Raw genomic sequence first — 21,765 nt, 5'->3', positions numbered from 1 at the left:
CATGTTTTCCCTGACTTATTTATTTTAGTTTCATTCTGTAGTTCCGTTTTCAACGCCCCTCGTTTGATTTTCCACACCTGTCCCTTGTTTCTAGTCTTGTTAAGTTCATCTATTTAAACCCTGTTGTGGTCCCTCTGTCTTGGCTGTTCATTTGGTTCATTGTGTTTGATGGTTGTGCATGTCTGAATGTAAATGTCTTAATACCTGAGAGCCTGTATCTGCCTGTTTGTAAGTTTTGTACTCCGTGCCTGTGTTTCTTCTAGCCTTCGTGTTTAGTCTTAGTTCTTCCTACCGTCTTTGTTATAGCCTACTTCCTCAGTTTGCCTTTGTGTGCCTTTGGTTTGTTTATTCTAGCCCTTGATTTGTGTGTAATGTATCCTCGCACTTTCCGTGTTGGCTCTATGACCCTACACTACCCTAACGACTACGACTCTGGAGTTGCCCTTAATAAATCTCGCTCTTCTCCGCACACGCGTCCGCCTCCTTACCGCTCACCGTTACAGTCAATGAGATCAAATTTTTTATTTCATAGTTACAAGCCTATTTTGTTATCTGCTATGTATTACAGTATATACAGCATGTATGCTGTTGCAATACTGTTCATGAAAAAAGCTGTCCACTTGTAATTGTATTTTTCTTTATGGTGTGTATGTACTGAAAATTCACGAATAGTCTATATATTTGTGAACATACATATACATACAACACCAGTCAAAGGTTTGCACAGACCTGACAATGTATGTTTTTAATAGTAATGAAGGCATATTAGTCTAATGGGTTATTCTTAAGATTCTTACAAAGACAAATATAATTTGGGAAATGCGCTAGCCTATATATGAGTTCATTTTCAAAAACAGACACACACGGTTTTAGATGCACCTTAAGCAAATAGTTTTCTTTCAGAACTGTCATTCATCCCCCTACAAACTGCCGCCCCAGCATCACTCCAAACGCGGATGCATGTGCACAGAAGAGCGAGATTTATTAGTGGCAAATCCAGAGTCAGTGTCGTTGCAACAGTCCAGGGTCATAGAGCCAACACGGAGAGTCTGGGAATGCACGATAAACTAAACAAAAGCACACGAAGACAAACGGGAAGCAGGCTATAACAAAGAGGCTAGGAAAAACAGGCTTCCATTCACAAACTACACTTACATTCGCAATCCGTTGTCTAGACTTACAGTGATCAGCCATAAGACTTAACTAATACATGATCTAATGAACACTAAACAAGACACAGGGGCAAATCATAAGGGGCCAAAAAAACTAAACTAAGGAAGGGAACCACAACAAGAAAGTAAAGCAAAAGAAAGGCACGAGACAGGAAACCATGGAAACATGGACGCTAGGAGGGTGGCCAGTCTTGATTCGACACGTTCTTTCTCCTTCCAGGTTGCTGATTTTCTATAAACATGTTTTGAAGTGTGAAGCACTAAAGAGTGAAACACTTACAATGTGTTAATATACATCTATGAGGGGTAAAAGTGTTCTACAGGGATTCATACGTTCCAGAGGAATTAATGTGTTTTACAGGGATTCATGTGTTCCAGAGGTGTTCATGTGTTTTACAGGGATTCATATGTTCCAGAGGGGTTAATGTGTTTTACAGGAATTAATGTGTTTTACAGGGATTCATATGTTCCAGAGGGGTTAATGTGTTCTACAGGGATTAATGTGTTCCAGAGGGGTTAATGTGTTCTACAGGGATTAATGTGTTCCAGAGGGGTTAATGTGTTCTACAGGGATGGAGGGAGGAATGCGAGGAGGAAAATAAACAGCTTCTCAAACCTTGCTAAGCACGGCTGCAAAGGTGTTAACAGCTTCCAGTGTAACTGATCGTGTGATTGCTGAATTCTGTGTACTACAGCACCATAACTGCTCATAACCAGCCGAATGCTTATAAAGTCATTGCATAATGATTCATTTTGCAGCAGGACAATCACCCCAAATGCAGCTTTGGAATATTTTGACAGCCAAAAACTGGAATGACGACTTGGTCTATCAGTCACACTACCTGATTTACATTTGAACATCCCACCTACTGAAGATCAGTATAGATGCCAATACCATTTATTTATGGTTGTTTTTTACTTCTTGAGTCCAAACAACAAAAAATGTTACCGTCCGAATAACAAACTTTAAAACAAAGATTATTGCTAAACTATGCTCTGGTGCCCTCTCGTGGAGAGTACCTAAATATATACTATAATTCGTAGGGGTTTCCTGTCAAGGCCTCATACTGTGGCACTTCGGACACTTCTGACTGAAACTACTCCTGTATCTAGGTACAGCACACTTGTTTTCAGGTGGCTGCACAAAGATTTGTGTGGATGTTCCATCATGTTGTGTTCTAGTTGAATTAATGTCTGAAAGTTCAAATAACATAATAGGGCAATTGTATTAAACATTTCCTATTGCTAACGAGTAGTGCACTCACTAAAAGCGCACACTAGAGGGCGACCATGTACTGTGCGGCAAAGAATGGCGTGAATGTTTAGTATTAAGTTTTATATATTTAAAAATACTTCTGGTGCTAATGTTTTAAATTCAAATTACGTATTTTACGGTGGTTTTCGAGCGTGCTAAACAATGTAACTATTGAAGAAATAGTACCAGTTATATTTCTCTCATACACAATACCGGCCTCCGATTTGTTAAACTCCAAGTACCACAATGCTTTGAGCTATGATGTCAGCCAATCGAAAGAGTGGGTGGGCGGGGCTTGCGTGACGTAGCTCTAGTCCCTTTCCAATGAGCGCTCGGCTAAGTGGGAAGGGACAAGCGCCTATCCCAATTGCTGCGGCCGCTACTCGAACGGCAGTTCGCAGCCCAGGAGCCTCCCCTTCAAAGCCCACATCTTAGGCCTATCCCGAGGCAGCAAGCTTCGTTTGCACCGTTTCATGCCACACAGCGTCGACTGAACGAGGCATCGCTTTCGGCCGGTGGGACGTCAGCGCGTTTGCATCTGCCGATCTGCCCCATCTTTGTATTTAATGGTATATTTGGGTTAAGGGTGGGTGGTGTCACGGTACCATGATTGAGAGAGCGGACTCCGCCGTTTCCAGCGTTGCGGTGAGTATAAACCCAACTACATATCATTTGCATGTATACCAGCGGAGTTTTGAAACAAATATTTTTTAAAAAACACGTAAAACTCATTCATTCGTTAATTTGGCGGCTATGGTGCAAGTATATCGACGCGTGTGGCACAAAGAAACAAGTTATGGGAACTTTTCAGTCATTCTTTTCATTTGGATACAAACACAAAATACGCTGACCGCCTCCGGTTAAATAACGTTTCGCTTGAGCGGCCGATTGACTGCGGCCAGGCCCACAATGGGACAGCAGCATGCGGATCCGGTGAGATCCTCCTCCACCCCTCCTCCTCTTCCTCCCCCTTCGGCGAAATTCGCTTCCACCGCTGCTGTACAATCCCATATTTCTCCCAAACCGGATTACCTGCTGGTTGTGCGCTCGGCATGCGTGTGCAGTAATTACACAAGACACTTGTGTCCGATCCGCAACGAAATGTGTTACCGGTTATCTTTCAACTACAACTAACGAGAATGACACATCAACGCAGTGTAACAGTACGAACCGTGCAGAGGAGTGGGGGTGCATATCAGTAAGCGATAAAGAGAGAGACAGCAGACAAAACTAACAGCAAAAAGAACTGGCGAGTCAGTGCTCTGCTTAAAACAGGAACCGTCGTTTTGTTATCGCAGCCGGGCCTGCCACTGTGGCATATATTTGCACCTCGACAGTTCAAAAACCAAGACTAACAGGTTAAACTCCACGAGGTAAACGTGTCAAGCCAGCAAACAGCTCGCATCATCCAAGACTTGCGGCTGTTTGAGCTACTGGGATGCGGATGATGTCATCCGGGATGCTGCTTCTGTCCCAGACGGGCGGGTGCAGAGACACGCGACTTCACTGGGTGTGCTTTGATGGCGTGCGTGCAGGTGTACAGCCTCGAGAGTGCTTCGTCGTTCTTGCTGGTGCTCCGCGCTGTGGTGTCTCGCGCTGGCCGCAGCTGCTGGAAGTGACGCGCGAGCGCGCTGAGGAGTGTGGAAAATGCCCGGGGTAGCGCGCGGAACGGGGACAGCGCTATGAATAGACGCGGGCATGCGCTGCGGTTTTATAACGTGGCATCGTAATGTTCTGCATCTAAACATTTATGATTTCCTCTTTCTTCAGCCTTTTAGTCTATTCATGTTTGCACGCGCGATTGTTATATTCTCCGGCAAAGGCCCGGTGCAGAGTACCCCAGCCTGTTTCGTGTGTGTAGGTGAGGCTGTGGTCTTTTACTGTCCGTTTCATGTGTTGGCCCATTTGTTTAGACACACTATTGCTTCCCATGTCTGATAACCACTGATGGACTATGTGCACTGGAGTGACCTACTCTCATGTCTCCAGTCAGAGATGCAAAGGTCAACTGGCCCTAAGGTCAACTAGCTGTTTTATTGCCCCTCCCACCCCACCCCCCACCTCTCTCTCTCTCTCTCTCTCTCTCTCTCTCTCTCTCTCTCTCTCTCTCTCTCTCTCTCTCTCTCTGTTTTGTCTTTCTTGCACTGTTTCTTTCTGAATGAGTTATTCTTCTGTTCGGTCTCTGAACAGGCTGAGTATGTGTGTGTGTGTGTGTTTATGGGTTAATTGTGTTTGCCTCTCATAGCGTGCATTTCAAGCTGGCTCTTGAGGATGATATTAGAGGAGAAGGAGAAAGGAGAGAGGGAGTGAGTGAGAGAGAGAGAGAGTGAGAGTGTGAGAGGCCCGCTGTGCAGCTAGGCAAGACACTAGCGAACTCCACTGTCTCCATGACGATATGGAGTATATCACGGATGTGATATGAAATGTAAATGCAATCTTTAGCTGCCATTTTCCCCCCCCACTAGTAACTACTTTCTCTCTCTCTCTCTACCCCGCCCATCTTCACTAAGTCCTCTCTGGTACTTCTTCCTCCCCTCCAGACTCCAGTTAAACTGGGTCATACATCATCCATCTGAATTACATCGCACATATTAATGTGTGTATGAGGAAATTGGTTGCTTGAGTCATTTATGTAGCAAAACATTTTTGATGTTGCAGTATGTTTACCACAAATGTAATACTTTTTCATTTTTGTTTATATTACATGACTAGGGATTCAGTGTCATAACCTCATAATAACGATATCCAGTGTTAACTTACCATCACTCGTCTATGTGAGCTGGGAAATGTTATCTGTGTGTGATGCTGTTCTGTGGTGTTAGAGGTCAGTGCTGCTTAGGGGTGTTGGGGGTCAGTGCTGTTGTGGGGTGTTGGGGGTCAGTGTTGTTTTGGGTTGTTCTGATTTTGGATCCTTGTAAAGTAAAACACTTAACATGTTTGTTTGTTTGTTTGTTTGTTTGTTTTTTCAATTCAGTATGAGCAAATCTGGAAGATAACAAACATTATTTTGTCTGCATTCAAGACTAATTTACATTCTTGAAGAGTGTCATCAGCCTTCAGATGTACATTACACTCTGTCACTGTGAAAACAATGTCATTAATATAAATTCAAAATAAAACCTTATGAGCCTCATTTTAAAAGTTGATCGTTGATTGATGAACTGACTGGTGTTTGATGAGCTGATTGGTGTCTTCCAGCAGAGGAATCTGGAGGGATATGTGGGCTTTGCCAATCTGCCCAACCAGGTGTACCGCAAGTCCGTCAAAAGGGGTTTCGAGTTCACGCTCATGGTTGTTGGTAAGTCACACACCTTTTGTCGTGTGTCTGTGTCTGTGTCTGTGTGTGTGTGTGTGTGTGTGTGTATGTATGTACATGTGCGAGACTTTACCTGTAACCGCACGTGTGTGTGTGTGTGTGTGTGTGTGTGTGTGTGTGCGTGTCTGTGTGTGTGTTTGTACATGTAGAGGACACAGGTGGTCATACTTGAGTGACACATTCTTTACTTAATTGTTTGTGTTTGTGTGTGTACGCGCGTATGTTAGAGAGAATCTGGAGGCAGTGAGTGCTGTTGGAAGCCTTCGACATTAAGCTTTGTTCGAGCATGGGGTGTTTGTTCGGGTTTATTTGTGTTTGTCTTTCAGACTTCTGTGTTAGGATTTGTAGGCAGGGCCTGGACATGCATGTGTTTTTCTGGACCTACAGGATGTGTTTTGTGGTGGGAGCAGAAAGAACAGGGAGAATCCATACTGTCTGCTCAGTGGGGCTGGATAAACATTTGTTTCATACATACAGAAGACACGTATACACTCACTCACTCTCTCTCTCACACACACACACACACACACACACACACACACAATGTGGGTGTGAAGCATGCTACAGTGCTCCATTTCTAATGCATTCTGTCAGCTGTGACTAACTCACCCAAGGAATATGGATCTGTGTTCACCATAGTAACGAGAGAGGGTGAGTTTTGGATCTCTTTAGCACGTTGTTAAACAGTTTCTTTCCCTCCCCCTCCCTCTCTCTCTCTCACTCTCTCTCTCTCATTCTGTTCGCTGCTCTTTTGTGTTCATGTTTATCATATAGATTATATTTGTTACTTCAGACCTCCACCCACGTAGATGTTAAATGGTCTGTCTCACTCTCTCTGCTTTCTCGCTGTCTTCTGCTCGCTCTCTATCTGTCTGTCTTTCTTCCATCACTCTAGTTTTTGTTTTTTCTTTCTCAGACACACACACACTCTGACACAAACAAACGCACACGCCCTCACACTAACAGACAGTGCTGAGAGTGAGACGTAGACACTCTGCCAGTGCGGGGGTAGAGGATGTAATGGGAGACAGCTGGAGGGGAATAGTTTTTATCTACGCTGCTCACAACAGATCCCGGAACAGCTGCAAAGCCTGCCGGAGAGGCAGAGGAATGAGAGCGTCTCATAGGCGCAGTTCTGAAGTCAGATGGAGAGTGTTAGGAATGTCGCCATTCTCCTGTCCCTCACAGAGATGGACGGCATTAAACTTTGGCTCTGTGCTGCATTTTTCCCTCCGAAACTGCTGAGAGGGAAAAGAATCGGTTTCCTGTCCTCTTTTTCTTTCTCTTTTTTCTCTCCCAAGCATTTCCGTTCACTGTTTTTTTTAATCTGTCTCTCCAGCCAGCTGGAAATTCTGTTTGAGAGAAATGTGGAGCGAGAGCTCAGTGTCGCACACTCAGACATGCAGCGGAGAGATGTTTACTGCAACAGGCTCTCATCCTGACTCCAGCAAACCAATGAGACCTGGGGAAAATAGACTGTGTGTGCGTGTGTGCGTGCTCGTTGTTGAATAGTTTGGCGCATGCCAGCTGCCTGGAGGTGATCACACCTATAGTTGTCTGTGTGTGCGTGCGCATGGGTGCGTGTCTGTGCGTGTGTGTATGCATGTGTGTGTCTCTTGACTCACCTGTTACAGGTGATCTGATAGCAAGGTGTGTTTGACCCTATGGCCCAAGTGTTTTCACTGAAGGCTTTAAACACAACTGAATATTCATGCAGACACATACATGCACATGCAGACACACACAGCTTTGGACTGCTGACAGTAATATTCTACAAGTCCTATTCTCCTGTCTGGAATATTTTCATCAACATTAAGGATACCTTACATAGTAAACATTTTTCCCATTGAAATCTGCTGAAAGATTAAGAATGGCCAGGTCAATGTGTGTTTGTGTGTTTGTGTGTGTGTGTGTGTGTGTGTGTACGTGTACATAAGTATATATTCACTCACAGTTGTTGTAGACAGCAGAGCTGTTGGCAACTAACATGAGTGTCACTTTTGTTTACCTGTGGGTGTGTTCATCTATGCAAGTTTGTGTTATCTGTGTTTATCTGCTTATCTCTTTGTGAGTGTGTGTGCATGCTAGTTTTTGAATAGTTTGAGTCTGTTACACACAGCATGTGCTGCCTGGGGTGATCTGTCTGACACGCACAACCTTTAGGTAATGTTGTCCAGAAGAGAAGTGCACACGCGCACACACACAGCAACGTTGGAGGCAATGACTCAATAATCAACCACATTAAAGCGTGTGTGCGTGTGCGCGCGTGTGTGCGCGCGTGTGTGCGCGCGTGTGTGCGCGCGTGTGTGCGCGCGTGTGTGCGCGCGTGTGTGCGCGTGTGTGTGCGCGTGTGTGTGTAGTTAGTTTAGCTACATTTTCTAAGTCAGCTGCTAAACTTTATTTTGGAGACATGCTGCATAACCAAGTAAAGAATGATCGAGGAAGAAAACCAATGTGTCTGAGACTGAAGCTAAACCAGAACTCAGACCGCAACCTCAGACCTCAACAACCTTAACCTCAGACCTCACCATCTTCAGACCTCAGACCTCAACAACCTCAACCTCAGACCTTAACCTCAGACCTCACCATCCTCAGACCTCAACAACCTCAACCTCAGACCTCAATAACCTCAACCTCAGAGCGCAACCTCAGACCTCACCGTTCTCAGACCTCAACACAGAATCGGTTCCACAGAAATATAGAACATCCCTCGTCATTGGGATTTGGTTTGGATTCAGATTTTCCAACCATAGCCAGCTGTGTAGATTAGATTAACACGCTGTTGCCTGATAGTGGAAACACCAGTGATGTTTCACCACGTGAAGCCCACGCTTGTCTGGGTGTACAAGGAGGTAAGCATGCGTGCGACGGTTAGCCCCGCTAGCAGCAGTGCTCCGCCCAAAGCACCAGTGCAGCAGTCCAGCAAGACATCGTTCACTCCCACTACTCCATATGACAGGAAGAGCACGAAATGGAGAGACAAGAGGATCAATAACTCACTGCAGCGATTACTTTAATTGTCCCCAGTAATTGAATTTCTTTAAAACAATTGATTAATTTAAATATATTAATTTACATTTTGTGCTTGCACAGTTCTGCCTCAGGTGTAAACTTCCATTTCTGCAATAAAGAAAAGGCAGATTTTTTACTGGCATTGATTCATTCATGTTTTGGCTTTATGAGTTAAGATTTGTCATTTATTTTTAAATGCATATAAATATCAATAATAGCAAATGCCTAACAAAACATGAAGTCCAATGTATTTTATACTTATTTCACATATCGTAATGTATTACCATCTGGATAGTGTAAAATATCGTGATATGAATTTTAGCTCATATCACCCACCTCTACCACTGACCAAATCGAAGCTTCATTAAATCACTCCTGTTAGCTTAGCTCATGGCTTGGAAGCAGACTATGTGTACCTACCCTCCCCTCCCCTGTCCTGTCATTTCCTGTTATCTGTCCTGTTATGATGTTACAGTGCACTGTACACACAGCTCGGTCTGTGTGTGTGTGTGAGAGAGAGAGAGAAAGTCAATAAACGGGTCAAGCATTCTTATTGTTTAGGTGTACTGAGCCTTTAATGCCATATTGAATGTTTGTTGCCCTCAGCGTGAAGTCAGTTTAGGTTTCTGTTGTTCAAAGGTTAGAATACATGCTATTGAATTATGATGTACATACACCACCTCGTGAAACACCACACCTCACGTTGGATATGATATGAGACGATACTCTATGACATGATGAGCGTTTTGTACAGTATGCCGTTTAGATGGGTTAGCAGTGCCAGTGGCATAAGACAGGAGAATCTCACGCATCTCCAGGTTGACGGATCATATAGCAAACAGGCCACAAACCCCACTGGCATCTGTGGTGTCCAAGCAGAGGCTGTTGTGTTCATCTTGAGTGTGGAACCCTGTGGTTCCCAGCACTGAGGGGCGCACGACAGCAAACTGCCTCACTGAATCATCGCTTACATGAAGTACCATTAAATGACTCACTTTCCCATCATGCCTTTGGCTCTCTTTATCGTTTGCTACCCCTGGTTTCTTTAAAATAAGGGAGATCAGTTTTGTTTGCTGCTGCGGATGGTCTTTTGATTTAAATGCTGTGTGTGCATATCAGTGTACACTGATCTACCTGTGTGTCTCCAGTATATCAGAGGATAGCATTTGACATGTGAATACTGCTGCCACATCACTAAACAATGGGTCTGTTATAACAAGAGCCTCTCTCTCTCTCCCTCTCTCTCCTCTTTTATTCTCTCCCTATGTCTCTAGCTGTCTCACACGGTCAGGGTTTAAGCACTCGGGCTGATGTCATGCAGGGCAGTTATGGGGAAGGCTGGATGACGGGCGGGATCAGTAGCTGTGGGGCTGGGGTGGGACAGTAGAATGGGGTGGGGTGTTCTGGCCTGCCTCTGGCTGCTGCCCCTCCCCGGGGGCAAACTGTGGCCTTTAGATGATGACGGGAAGAAAGGTAAAAAGGAGGAATTTGTGGAATGTCTTGTGAAACGTGTCTATTTGTCTCTGAGTGTGGATCCATCTCTCTGCCTGTCTATCTTACACTATTTCACACTCTCTAGCATCCTTCAGTCCAGTCTCTGCCTGGACCATGGCTCGTTACCCATCGGGAGGGTGTGTGTGTTGGTTTCTCTGTGTCCTTGTGCTTAGCCTGCATTTCCCTGACTGCAGCTACCTTTTCGATGTCTGGCTATGTAGTTGAACAACAGTGACTTGGCAGTAATTCCTTCCCCACTGTCTGAGGCAAGAGGAGAATGACAGACACAAATAGAGAGGAAGAAAGAGAGAAAAAGAGAGAAGCAATAGCAGAAAGGTGCTTGTGCTTCCAGGCCGTGCGCTGCGAGCCTCTGTGAGCCGTTCTCAGGGGTTTCACTGTGTGTGTGGAGTGAATGTGAATTATAGAAGAAGATAAGGCTAATGCATCAGGCCCGGCCTGGGGGGAGGAATGGTGGGGGCCCAGGGAGAGGGATGTGCCGAGTCTCAGTCAGTCTGAGGCAGGGATGCGCCGAGTCTCAGTCAGTCTGAGGCAGGGATGCGCGGAGTCTCAGTCAGTCTGAGGCAGGGATGCGCCGAGTCTCAGTCAGTCTGAGGCAGGGATGCGCCGAGTCTCAGTCAGTCTGAGGCAGGGATGCGCCGAGTCTCAGTCAGTCTGAGGCAGGGATGCGCCGAGTCTCAGTCAGTCTGAGGCAGGGATGTGCCGAGTCTCAGTCAGTCTGAGGCAGGGATGCGCCGAGTCTCAGTCAGTCTGAGGCAGGGATGCGCCGAGTCTCAGTCAGTCTGAGGCAGGGATGCGCCGAGTCTCAGTCAGTCTGAGGCAGGGATGCGCCGAGTCTCAGTCAGTCTGAGGCAGGGATGCGCCGAGTCTCAGTCAGTCTGAGGCAGGGATGCGCCGAGTCTCAGGCAGTCTGAGGCAGGGATGCGCCGAGTCTCAGTCAGTCATAGCAGTAGACATGTAGAAGTATTTCTCACTCACTAGAAAAGAGAATGGAAAGGGAGGGCAGCAAGCAGCAGACATGTGGAGGTGTGTGGGGGTGTGTGTGGGTGTGTAGGGGTTTGTGTGGGTGTGTAGGGGTTTGTGTGGGTGTGTAGGGGTGTGTGTGGGTGTGTGGGGGTGGGTGTGTGGGTGTGTGGGGGTGGGTCTGTGGGTGTGTAGGGGTGTGTGGGTGTGTGGGTGTGTAGGGGTGTGTGTGGGTGTGTAGGGGTGTGTGTGGGGGTTTGTGTGTGGGTGTGTAGGGGTTTGTGTGGGTGTGTAGGGGTTTGTGTGGGTGTGTAGGGGTTTGTGTGGGTGTGTAGGGGTGTGTGGGGGTGTGTAGGGGTGTGTGGGTGTGTGCAGGGGTGTGTGGGTGTGTGTAGGGGTGTGCATGTCTGGGTGTCTAGGGGTGTGTGTGTGTGTGTGTGTGAGATTGTGTGCAACTTTTCTTAACTTCTTCCTCATCTTCAGTGTCTGTTTGCATTCAAGACCTTCCTACACACCCACACACACACCCCTACACACACACACACACACATGCATGCACATACACACACACACACACACACACACACACTCACACAAAAAAAACACAAAAAACAAAGCAGGACGTAGCAGGCATGACTGGGTGCTGTTTAGTCAGCACATAACACAAAGTCACCAAACCTTCCCACTGTCTGCTGAGTAAACTTACACCTCCTTATAGACACAAACAGAACCACACACACATTCACAGTCTTACCTACACACACATGCCCTTTGGCTGAATGGGTGTACCAGGCTGTAGAGGGGTAGGATCTGGTAGATGGAGGTGGAGTGTGTGTGTGTGTGTGTGTGTGTGGACTGTAGAGGGGTAAGGTCTGGGAGGTGGAGTGTGTGTGTGTGTGTGTGTGTGTGTGTGTGTGTGTGTGTGTGTGTGTGGACTGTAGAGGGTAAGGTCTGGGAGGTGGAGTGTGTGTGTGTGTGTGTGTGTGTGTGTGTGTGTGTGTGTGTGTGTGGACTGTAGAGGGTAAGGTCTGGGAGGTGGAGTGTGTGTGTGTGTGTGTGTGTGTGTGTGTGTGTGTGTGTGTGTGTGTGTGTGTGTGTGTGTGTGTGTGCGCGTGTGCGTGTGTGTAGACTGTAGAGGGGTAAGGTCTGGGAGGTGGAGTGTGTGTGTGTGTGTGTGTGTGTAGACTGTAGAGGGGTAAGGTCTGGGAGGTGGAGTGTGTGTGTGTGTGTGTGTAGACTGTAGAGGGGTAAGGTCTGGGAGGTGGAGTGTGTGTGTGTGTGTGTAGACTGTAGAGGGGTAAGGTCTGGGAGGTGGAGTGTGTGTGTGTGTGTGTGTGTGTGTGCGTGTGTGTAGACTGTAGAGGGGTAAGGTCTGGGAGGTGGAGTGTGTGTGTGTGTAGACTGTAGAGGGGTAAGGTCTGGGAGGTGGAGTGTGTGTGTGTGTGTGTGTGTGTGTGTGTGTGTGTGTAGACTGTAGAGGGGTAAGGTCTGGAGGTGGAGTGTGTGTGTGTGTGTGTGTGTGTGTGTGTGTAGACTGTAGAGGGGTAAGGTCTGGGAGGTGGAGTGTGTGTGTGTGTGTGTGTGTGTGTGTGTAGACTGTAGAGGGGTAAGGTCTGGGAGGTGGAGTGTGTGTGTGTAGACTGTAGAGGGGTAAGGTCTGGGAGGTGGAGTGTGTGTGTGTGTGTAGACTGTAGAGGGGTAAGGTCTGGGAGGTGGAGTGTGTGTGTGTGTGTAGACTGTAGAGGGGTAAGGTCTGGGAGGTGGAGTGTGTGTGTGTGTGTGTAGACTGTAGAGGGGTAAGGTCTGGGAGGTGGAGACAGAGTTTGGAGTTGCTGATCGGCCTCTAGGAGGGTGGGGGAGGGACGAGGGGTGTATCTTAACCCTGGTCTGAGGACCAATGGAGTAACACATAGTAACACATTCCAGCTTTCACAGTGGCCTAGTGTCTCTCTCTCTCTCTCTCTCTCTCTCTCTCTCTCTCTCTCACTCTCTGTCTCACTATCTATTTCCATCTTCTATCTGTCTATCTCTGTCTCCCTGCCCCTCTCACTATCTGTATCTCTCTCATGTTGCCTGTTACTACCTTCAGGAACAGAAAAGGCCTTTGAAACATTGCGTGTGTGTGTGTGTGTGTGTGTGAGAGAGAGAGAGAGACAGAGAGAGAGAGACAGAGAGAGAGAGAGAGAGAGAGAGAGAGAGAGAATAGCCTTTATCAAAATTCCTCATTTCCTCTTCAGCTCATTTCAAAACACAGTCAGCCACTCATCCATCTTTTGGGTGGAGTCGGGTGGAGTCGGGGTGCTTGTTAGCCAGAACCTGCTGAGTGTGGAGAAAGCTGCCATGACTGAAAGGATGTGTTTGTGCGCGTGTGTGTGTGTGTGTGTGTGTGTGTGTGTGTGTGTGTGTGTGTGTGTGTCTGTATGTTTTTGTGTGTGTGCATGCATCCGTGTGTGCTTGTGTGTGTATTTGTGATGCTTAGGACTGTCTGGTTGTGTGAGGTTTTACAAGTTCAGTTTTAAGTGCTTACTCCCTGTCATTTTGCTTTGCCTGGCCCTGATTATGTAACTGACCAATGGGCTGCTGTTCTGTGTCCTAGGTGAGTCTGGATTGGGTAAATCCACGCTCATCAACTCCCTCTTCCTGACTGACCTCTACTCCAAAGAGTACCCTGGCCCCTCCCAGAGGATCAAGAAGACGGTGCAGGTATCACCTGACCTTTCACCGCAGACTTCTGACCTCGTCATCTCTCCCTCTCTCGATTCTCCCCTTCTCTCTCTCTTCCTCTTTCTCTCTCCTCCACTCTCCCTCCTGTGGCCCATTCCCTGGCAGAGGTTTTTAGTAAACCATAAACCTGTCCTCATTTGGTTTACGTTCCTTCCTGAGTCCCGAAATCACTTGCAGAGCCGGCGGTTCGTCTTCTGCTGGCTACGTGTACCTTCTCACCACGTCAGTCCACCGCGGTGCAGAAAACCCTCTCCTCTGCCGACAAAACCCAACGCGCTGCAAAACCACAGCCACTCCATTTCAGCCCTCCTCACAGCTACTGGGAGGAGTGGAAGTGTCGCTCTCTTACAGAACGAGTCTGATTGGTTGGATTTCCTTTGGTAACAGCTTGTAGAACAAGGGTTCAATGCCCCTGTGTGCTTTTTAATGGCCATAAGGAAAGGACCGATTTAAATTTCCCATGTGATCTCTCATCCCTTGCATGGGATTTGAGAGATGACGATGTCACTATCTGGAAAGTCCTGCTGAAGGTGTGGTGTCTGAAGAGTCGTAACTGGCAATCATGTGCTCCGCAACGCCTCGAAATGTCTCTCATTTTTGGACCTTGTAGCATTTCCTTTGGGTGCTGCACATCTCTACTCTCGAAAAGGGGACACCATTTCTCAGAACTCAGATCAGGCTCAGAGGAGTTGCCACAGCTGGCACCCGGAGCCTCTATCCAGGCCTGAGCAAGCGAATAGAGAGCTCCTGCTGCTGCCTGAAGAGCTCAGCCCAGAGCAAACGCTCCCAGAGCCAGGAACAGAGCAAGACAGTGAGAGAGAGAGAGAGCTGAGTTTTGCCCATATAAGGAGATGATAAATGGAAAGCGGATGGCTGAGAGTCAAGACACGGTTTGAGTTGAGGGTTTTGTCATTTGAGTGTTTAGGGGGAGGGGGTCGTGTGTGTGTGTGTGTGTGTGTGTGTGTGTTTGTTGGACAGTGGTGACTGAATTCCAACAGAGAGCAGCAGGGTTCGGTTGGAGGTCAAGAATGTTCCCACACAACCCAACACTAACCGACAACCACGCTCCCAGCTTTCCCAATGCGGTTTGGGGTGGGCAGATGGGGTGGTGGGGGTAGGGTTTGGAACACCCAGTTGGGGTGCTCCTCCATCTCCCCCTGCCACTCGCCTCACGTCTGCTACGTCGGGCGGGCGTCAGAGCCAAGGGCGGGTCTCAAGGTCTCAAGAACAGATGCTGGTGTGATGGAGATCATCTCCACCTCGCTGAGGCTCCACCTTTGAACAGCTTTTGATGGAGATGTTTGTTTTTTAGAAGGTTTTTTTTGTAATTTTCCAGGGCCAAGCAAAAGCCCCAGTGAACATTTCTGCTTCCGCGGGTGGAGTCCGTCTCACCGCTCCCTTTCCATGACAGACCCAGGATCTTCATGTCTTTGTCAGCTGTGGAGACAACTTCCACACATCCACCATTTCATCTGGCTTCTGTTCATACCGATAGTTCTGATCTATGATCAGATCCTTTTGTCCAAGGAAACGTGTTCTTAGGAATCTGACAGAGACAAATCTGACCTTAGGTCAGTTGTATTAATAAGCTCTGTGGCATTTCCTTTGTGTCTGTGAGTTTCTTTCTGTGTGAGACTGTGGGTGTGGCTGAGGGGGTGTGTGTGCATTTATGTGTACGTCCTCACACCCGCAGTCATTTTAGCGAGCGAGTGCAAGTTATTTGTACTCCTAAACAATCTCTGGAGTTTGTCAAAACACCCAGATTGTGGCCACTGGGTGGACATTTTTGTAGTGTTTTCCACCATTGGCAAGAGACTAAGACACAGTGAGACAGCTGGACTGCTCTACGGGGCTCACAAGCAAGCAGCCAGACTAAGAGATTGTGGCACCTTAACCTCCCACCGACTTAATGCGTTTACTTTCACAGTCTTTGTGTCTCACGCTCCTCACTTGCCTGCCTCACTCACCTCTGTTGCTGTATCTGTCTCTCTAACATTTTGGGCAGTTTTATCTCTGTTGGCAGCAAGCGTATAGTCTGTATCTCTAGGTGTGTGTATGAACGAGTGACGACGACATAGCATGAGATGGAGGGAGCGTTAGTGGCTGAAATCGAGCATGGACTGAGGTTCAGCCAAAAATAACTGGGCCTGAGAGAGAGAGAGGGAGAGGGAGAGAGGGAGATAGAGAGAGGGAGACAGCGAGAGAGAGAGAGAGAGAGAGAGGCGGGAGAGGGAGGGAGAGAGAGAGGGAGAGGGAGAGAGGCGGGAGAGAGAGGGGATCACCCAGCTGAAATAACGGCAGGAAATAATACAGCTGAGGGACTACCATGATGTGCAACCAGAGATAACCACCTCACCTCATGCCACACACACACACACACTCACACTAACACACAGACACACACAGACACACTCTCTCTCTCTCTCTCTCAAAGCGTTTCTGCAGTAGAACTTGTCCAACAGACAGTGTTGCTGTGTCTCTTTCAGAGTCCTGTTTACTAGCTGCAAAGCTGCATTTGCACCTAGTGTGAGCTCTCCCCCCTCACACTCCTTACACTCCTCACTCTGCCCTCACACTCTGCACACTCCTCACATTCCCTTCACACCCCTCACACATCTCACACACTCCTTCCCCTCTGCCTGTACACATCCCACACCTCTCCAGTACAGTAGTGACACAGCTCAGACTGCTCATTAGTTTTCTGACCAAGCTGGAGCAGACATGTAGAAGCCCCTCAGTGCTGTAAGACCACGGCTACACATCACCCCCATATCCTTGCTTGATGTCACTTCCTCGTTCATAACTGTTTAGTTATGAAGGTCCGTATTATATTGCCAAATGATGTAGGTTTTATTAGATAAAATAAAACGTAAGATAAAATGATTTGATTGTGCCCCTTAGGTGGAACAGTCCAAAGTGCTGGTTAAGGAAGGGGGAGTCCAGCTCACGCTCACCATCGTGGACACACCGGGGTTCGGTGATGCCGTGGACAACAGCAATTGGTGAGTCTCAACAGGCCCCCATTTACAGACATTATCTGTGACTTAAAAATGAATTTTAAGGCCATTGCGGACATTTTGGGGACACATATAAGTGCTTTGGCATATTTTTCACAGTGTATTTTAAACTTGGGCTTTAATAAAAATTCTACAAAGTTACTGGGGCTTTGTATGTCCTATTTTCACCTGTTTTTCTGCCACTTGTTCCTTCATATTTCTCTCTCTCTCTCTCTCTCTCTCTTCCTCCCTCTCTCTCTCTCTCTCTCTTCCTCCCTCTCTCTCTCTCTGTCTCTCTCTCTCTCTCTCTCTCTCTCTCCCCCCCCCTCTCTTCCACACTCCAGTTGGCAGCCAGTCATCAACTATATTGACAGCAAGTGTGAGGACTTCCTGAATGCCGAATCCCGGGTGAACCGCAGACAAATGCCAGACAACCGTGTGCACTGCTGCCTGTACTTTATCGCCCCCTCTGGCCATGGGTGGGTAATGCCAAAATGAAGTGTGCGTGTGTGCACGTGCATGCAGTTGTGCATGGTTGCACGTGCATGTTTGTTCTGCATGAGTATATGTGCGTGTGTGTTGTGTGTTTTAGCCTGGGTTCGTTGTTTCAGTTAAACTAGGGTACACTATTTAAATCTGGAAAATCCGGTAGCTTTCAACCTCAGTCCATCACGACTTGGCACGGAGACGCATGTTACCCTAGCCTGCTGTGGAAAATGGTGACCGTGTGCACTCTCCAGCAGCTGGGCTGTTTTCCCACAAACCCACTGGCCTGCAGCCATTTCAATGTCTCCGTAACCTCTGACGTTCTTCTTGATGCTTGACATTCCAGAGCTGCATAAACTGCCCCTCAGTTGCCCTCTATGTTCCCGCCACACACACAGACACACACACACACACACACACACACACACACACACACACACACACACACACACAGACACAGTCCATGGAGAAGAACAGAATCTTTGTCTCAATCCCCTCAGTGAGTGAGTGAGACCCAGCGGTGTGAAGCAGGCCTCTAACTCTTCCAGTATGATGTGATTTTATGGGGGGGGAGGAGTCTAAAGAAAACAGAGTGTGCTTAACATCTCTGTGAGCCTCTGTGCTGAAGCTCTCTACTGCCCCCGGCTGTCCCAAAACTAGAGGTCACATGACAGATGTTACAGCTGAGTGATGCCAGGCCCAAACATGTGAATAGGCGCTTATTAAAAAACTATGTGTTTAACAATTTGTTGAAATCTTCACCCCTGAAGAGCTCACAGAGTTTGTGTTGTCTGCTGTATGTTTTCAGTTTGAAGCCTCTGGATATTGAATTCATGAAGCGTCTGCATGATAAAGTGAACATCATTCCACTCATCGCCAAGGCTGACACAATGACACCAGAGGAGTGCCAGCACTTCAAGAAACAGGTGTGTGGATGAGTGCGTGCGTGTGTACGTGTGCGCGCGCGTGTGTGTGTGTGTGTGTGTGTGTGTGCGTGTGTGCGTGCGTGCGTGCGTGTGTGCGTGCGTGCGTGTGTGTTTCAGTGCTCTAGATTTAGTTTGCTTGTGTCTTCTCTACTTGTTCCAGATCATGAAGGAGATTCAGGAGCACAAGATTAAGATCTACGAGTTTCCAGACACAGAAGAGGACGAGGACAACAAACTCATCCGCAAGATAAAGGTGGAGGAGAGATGTTGGAACAAAGCCCATCACTTTTTATAGAGCCCTTCATTTTAGCTCTAGAACACCCATGTGTTTTATATCGATTCTAATGATTAGCCATTAAAGTTCATATGATGAATAAATACCATAACACATTACTACAATTTATGAATAAAGCAAATTAACACCCCATACAGCTGAGAGTGAACAGGACGTCTGTCTCAGCTGAGAGTGAACAGGACGTCTCAGCTGAGAGTTTAAAAGAGTCTTCTCTTTGGTCCCAAGTCATGCTCAGTCCAGTCAAACTATTCAATCTGGCTGGCATCAAGCAGAATATAAGATATGATATTACACCTCCCAGGGGCTGTATATGGGGGGGGGGCAATAAAGTGCCTGAAACACAATATCGTAGGACACCTGATTGTCCTGTCGTCCCCATTTACCCAAACTAATCTCTAATGGTCAGTAAAACAAGATCTGAACCAGTCAAGAGCAAACTGGTCTTTTCAAATATCACAATCACTAGAGTCAAATGCTGCACTGTAACAGATCCATGCCAACAGTAGGTTATTCGCCTCTTTCTCAAGCTCTTACACTTTGCTATGAAAGACAGAAAATTAAAATAAAATGTTCATTATTCCTATTTTAAAACTAGTGTGTTTGCCAAAGCTATGACATATACCCACATTATTTTGCATATATAATCCAACACACTTGAAGGATTTCCAGTAGAGTAGAAATTGCAAAGAGCCATCAACACCAGGGTGATGGTTCCCAGAGAACACATTGTGTGTGTGTGTTCTGATAATTATATGTACAATGCCCTGAAATAAGACCATCTGCAAAATGCTGAAAATGTACATTTCCAGATACAGACTTTAATGACTGACTCAGCCTAACTGCTTTTAAACGCATCAGTCCTGCTGACAGAGAACATGATACTGCTTTGAGGTGCTCTTGACATCTGTGTTTTTTTGTTTTTTTTTACTTTAGTGGTCAATAAGTCCCTCCATCTGCCTGTGTGTACGTGTGTGTGTGTGTTTGTCACATGATTGTGGGCTTCAGTGTGTGTTTTTTTGTCTGTGCATTTGTGCATGTGTGGATATACGTGTCATAAGGCATACGAGTGTGTGATTCTGTGGTGTGCCAGTGTTTCACATTTGTGTGTGTTTGTATGGTCGATGTGACCCTTGTAATTAACTCTGCTGTGTGTGGTAGGAGCGGATGCCTCTGGCTGTGGTCGGCAGTAATGTGGTAGTCGAAGTGAATGGGAGAAAGGTCAGAGGGCGCCAGTACCCCTGGGGAGTGGCTGAAGGTACGTCCCACACCAGCATACCCTATATGGAAGTTGTTTTTCAGGACTGCACCAATTTAACAGCATGGGGGTTCACAGATGCTAATGGATGGAGCACCATATACAAAAGTACAATAAAAGTGCATGGTCTCAAAGGGGGGGACAGGTGTACCCTGGGTATTGTAGTTCTAGCCTACCTAGTAAACGGTCACTGCATCCTTCTTTGAAGAGAGAAGGCTCGTCACCCCTCTTGCATCTCAGACCACAAATTGCCTGATGTTGTGTTGATATTCTCCCACTTTGTTTTGCTTTCTTTCTCTACAAAGTTCCTCTCCCATTGTCCCGAGACTTTTTTTCCCTTCAGTTTGAACCGTTTTTTATATGGTGGGTGATGGTTTGTCTTTTCGTTTTCTTTCCTTCCTCAGTCGTTCATGTCTCATTTCTTTCTTTTCTCTTTTTTCTTTGTCTGTTCTTTTCCATGACTGGCAGAGGGCATTTTTGGTAAACAATACCATTTGTCATTTTTTATACTACTTTCCCCACCCCCTATCCCCTAAGCCCCTCCCCTTCTCCTCTCACCAGTTTTGTTGCCTCATGCTGAGTGGTCAAGGTTGTGTTCTACCAAATAGTCACGGAGAAACCTATAAGCAACGCTGGCATGTAGAATAGAGCAGCATCGCTCTCTAACTCATGTTTATAGGTTCCTTAATTATTACCCATGTACACAAACAAAACCTTCCCCTCACCCCCATCCCCCAGATATGCATGCTTCCCTTTATTTGGTTCCAGCTCTCATTTTCCATTGACAAGTGGGGTCAAAATATGTGGTGACACTTGCAGTATGTGTGAGGACTGAATTGATAACACAGGATTAAAAATGTTTATTTCTCATTGGAATAATTATGTTTATTGAGCCACAAGCCAGTTTCTTTCACTTTGTTTACATAAGTGATGTTAAATTTCTTTTATGCATCATTTATAAATTATGTATGTAGCTTCATGGGTGTGATATTGATTGCTTCTTTAAAAAATGGTAGTGATTGTCTGATAAATACCACTATGTTCTTTTTTACTCATTTTAATTATTTTATAATATGATATCTAAATTTGGAACTCTAGGTAAAATGTTTTTATGCAGTGCATACCCTTGTTTGAAATCATGCTTTTTCAAATTATATAGGAAATCCAGAAATATCTGTGTCCTCAGATACAGATAGGCCAGCCATTTATTTTAGCATTTTTCTTTTGAGATTTTTGAGATGATTTAAGGTTAAAGGTCCAGTCAGAAAACAGCTAAAAGGTCAATATCTTTTAGTTTAAAAGGCGTTTGGTGCTGCTGTGCCATCAAAATGTGACCCCCCTCCCTTTAGAAGAACTACAAATCCCATGACCGCCCCGCGGCCCTGTGACCCCTCCCCCGACTTGCCTCCTTCCAGCTCCATCAGTCTGGCTGGTTCTTCTCTGCTTATCACCACCACACCATGTAACCTCGCCTTCAACATGCCATTCTTAGTCTTAGTAGCCAATCAGGGTCACAGGTCTCCTGCAGGAGAGACTATGAGCTCCAAAGTCCCACCCCTTCACCAGCTTCCTCAAAGGTAGGTGGTTGTAACGTAAGATTGACATGCAGGGTGGTCATTGAGCACCCGTTCCTCCTCGTGGGTAAGGTGTCTTTGGTACACTTGGACTGGTTCTTGTTTTGAAGCATGTTAGAGCTGTAGTTAAGTTCATAGTTACTAGGGGGTGAATAAGGCCAGTGGAAGGGTAAGTAAACGATATTAAATACATTCTTGGCAGAAGTCACAATGTGGCGTCCATGGTCTTTCTCAGAATTTCTTTTGAAAACTGAAAGAGTAATTTTTTTGGTTTTGGTT

At 46.5% G+C, this 21,765-nt stretch overlaps 1 protein-coding gene across 4 annotated transcripts in view; it reads left to right on the top strand.

Moving 5' to 3' along the window:
- The first annotated feature begins 2,810 nt into the window (after nucleotides 1–2,810).
- Nucleotides 2,811–21,765, top strand: part of sept15 (septin 15) — a 22,105-nt gene continuing 3,150 nt past the window's right edge. Inside the window, exons 1-9 of one of the 4 annotated variants that reach the window (XM_026995495.2) lie at nucleotides 2,811–3,072; nucleotides 5,629–5,725; nucleotides 13,827–13,933; nucleotides 16,856–16,956; nucleotides 17,295–17,429; nucleotides 18,245–18,362; nucleotides 18,523–18,615; nucleotides 19,816–19,912; nucleotides 20,381–20,392. In XM_026995495.2, coding sequence (XP_026851296.1) covers nucleotides 3,034–3,072; nucleotides 5,629–5,725; nucleotides 13,827–13,933; nucleotides 16,856–16,956; nucleotides 17,295–17,429; nucleotides 18,245–18,362; nucleotides 18,523–18,615; nucleotides 19,816–19,912; nucleotides 20,381–20,392 — 799 coding nt within the window. In that variant the 5' untranslated portion in view covers nucleotides 2,811–3,033. Of the gene's footprint in view, nucleotides 3,073–5,625; nucleotides 5,726–13,826; nucleotides 13,934–16,855; nucleotides 16,957–17,294; nucleotides 17,430–18,244; nucleotides 18,363–18,522; nucleotides 18,616–19,815; nucleotides 19,913–20,380; nucleotides 20,393–21,765 lie in introns of all 4 variants that reach the window. The other 3 variants (XM_026995494.2, XM_026995497.2, XM_026995496.2) reach the window with 3 other exon arrangements.

Source organism: Electrophorus electricus, chromosome 12 (genome assembly GCF_013358815.1).
Source record: "Electrophorus electricus isolate fEleEle1 chromosome 12, fEleEle1.pri, whole genome shotgun sequence".
In the NCBI taxonomy this organism is placed as follows: domain Eukaryota; kingdom Metazoa; phylum Chordata; class Actinopteri; order Gymnotiformes; family Gymnotidae; genus Electrophorus; species Electrophorus electricus.
The sequence above is the reverse complement of the archived record's forward strand: the minus strand, read 5'-3'. Positions and strand labels throughout refer to the sequence as shown.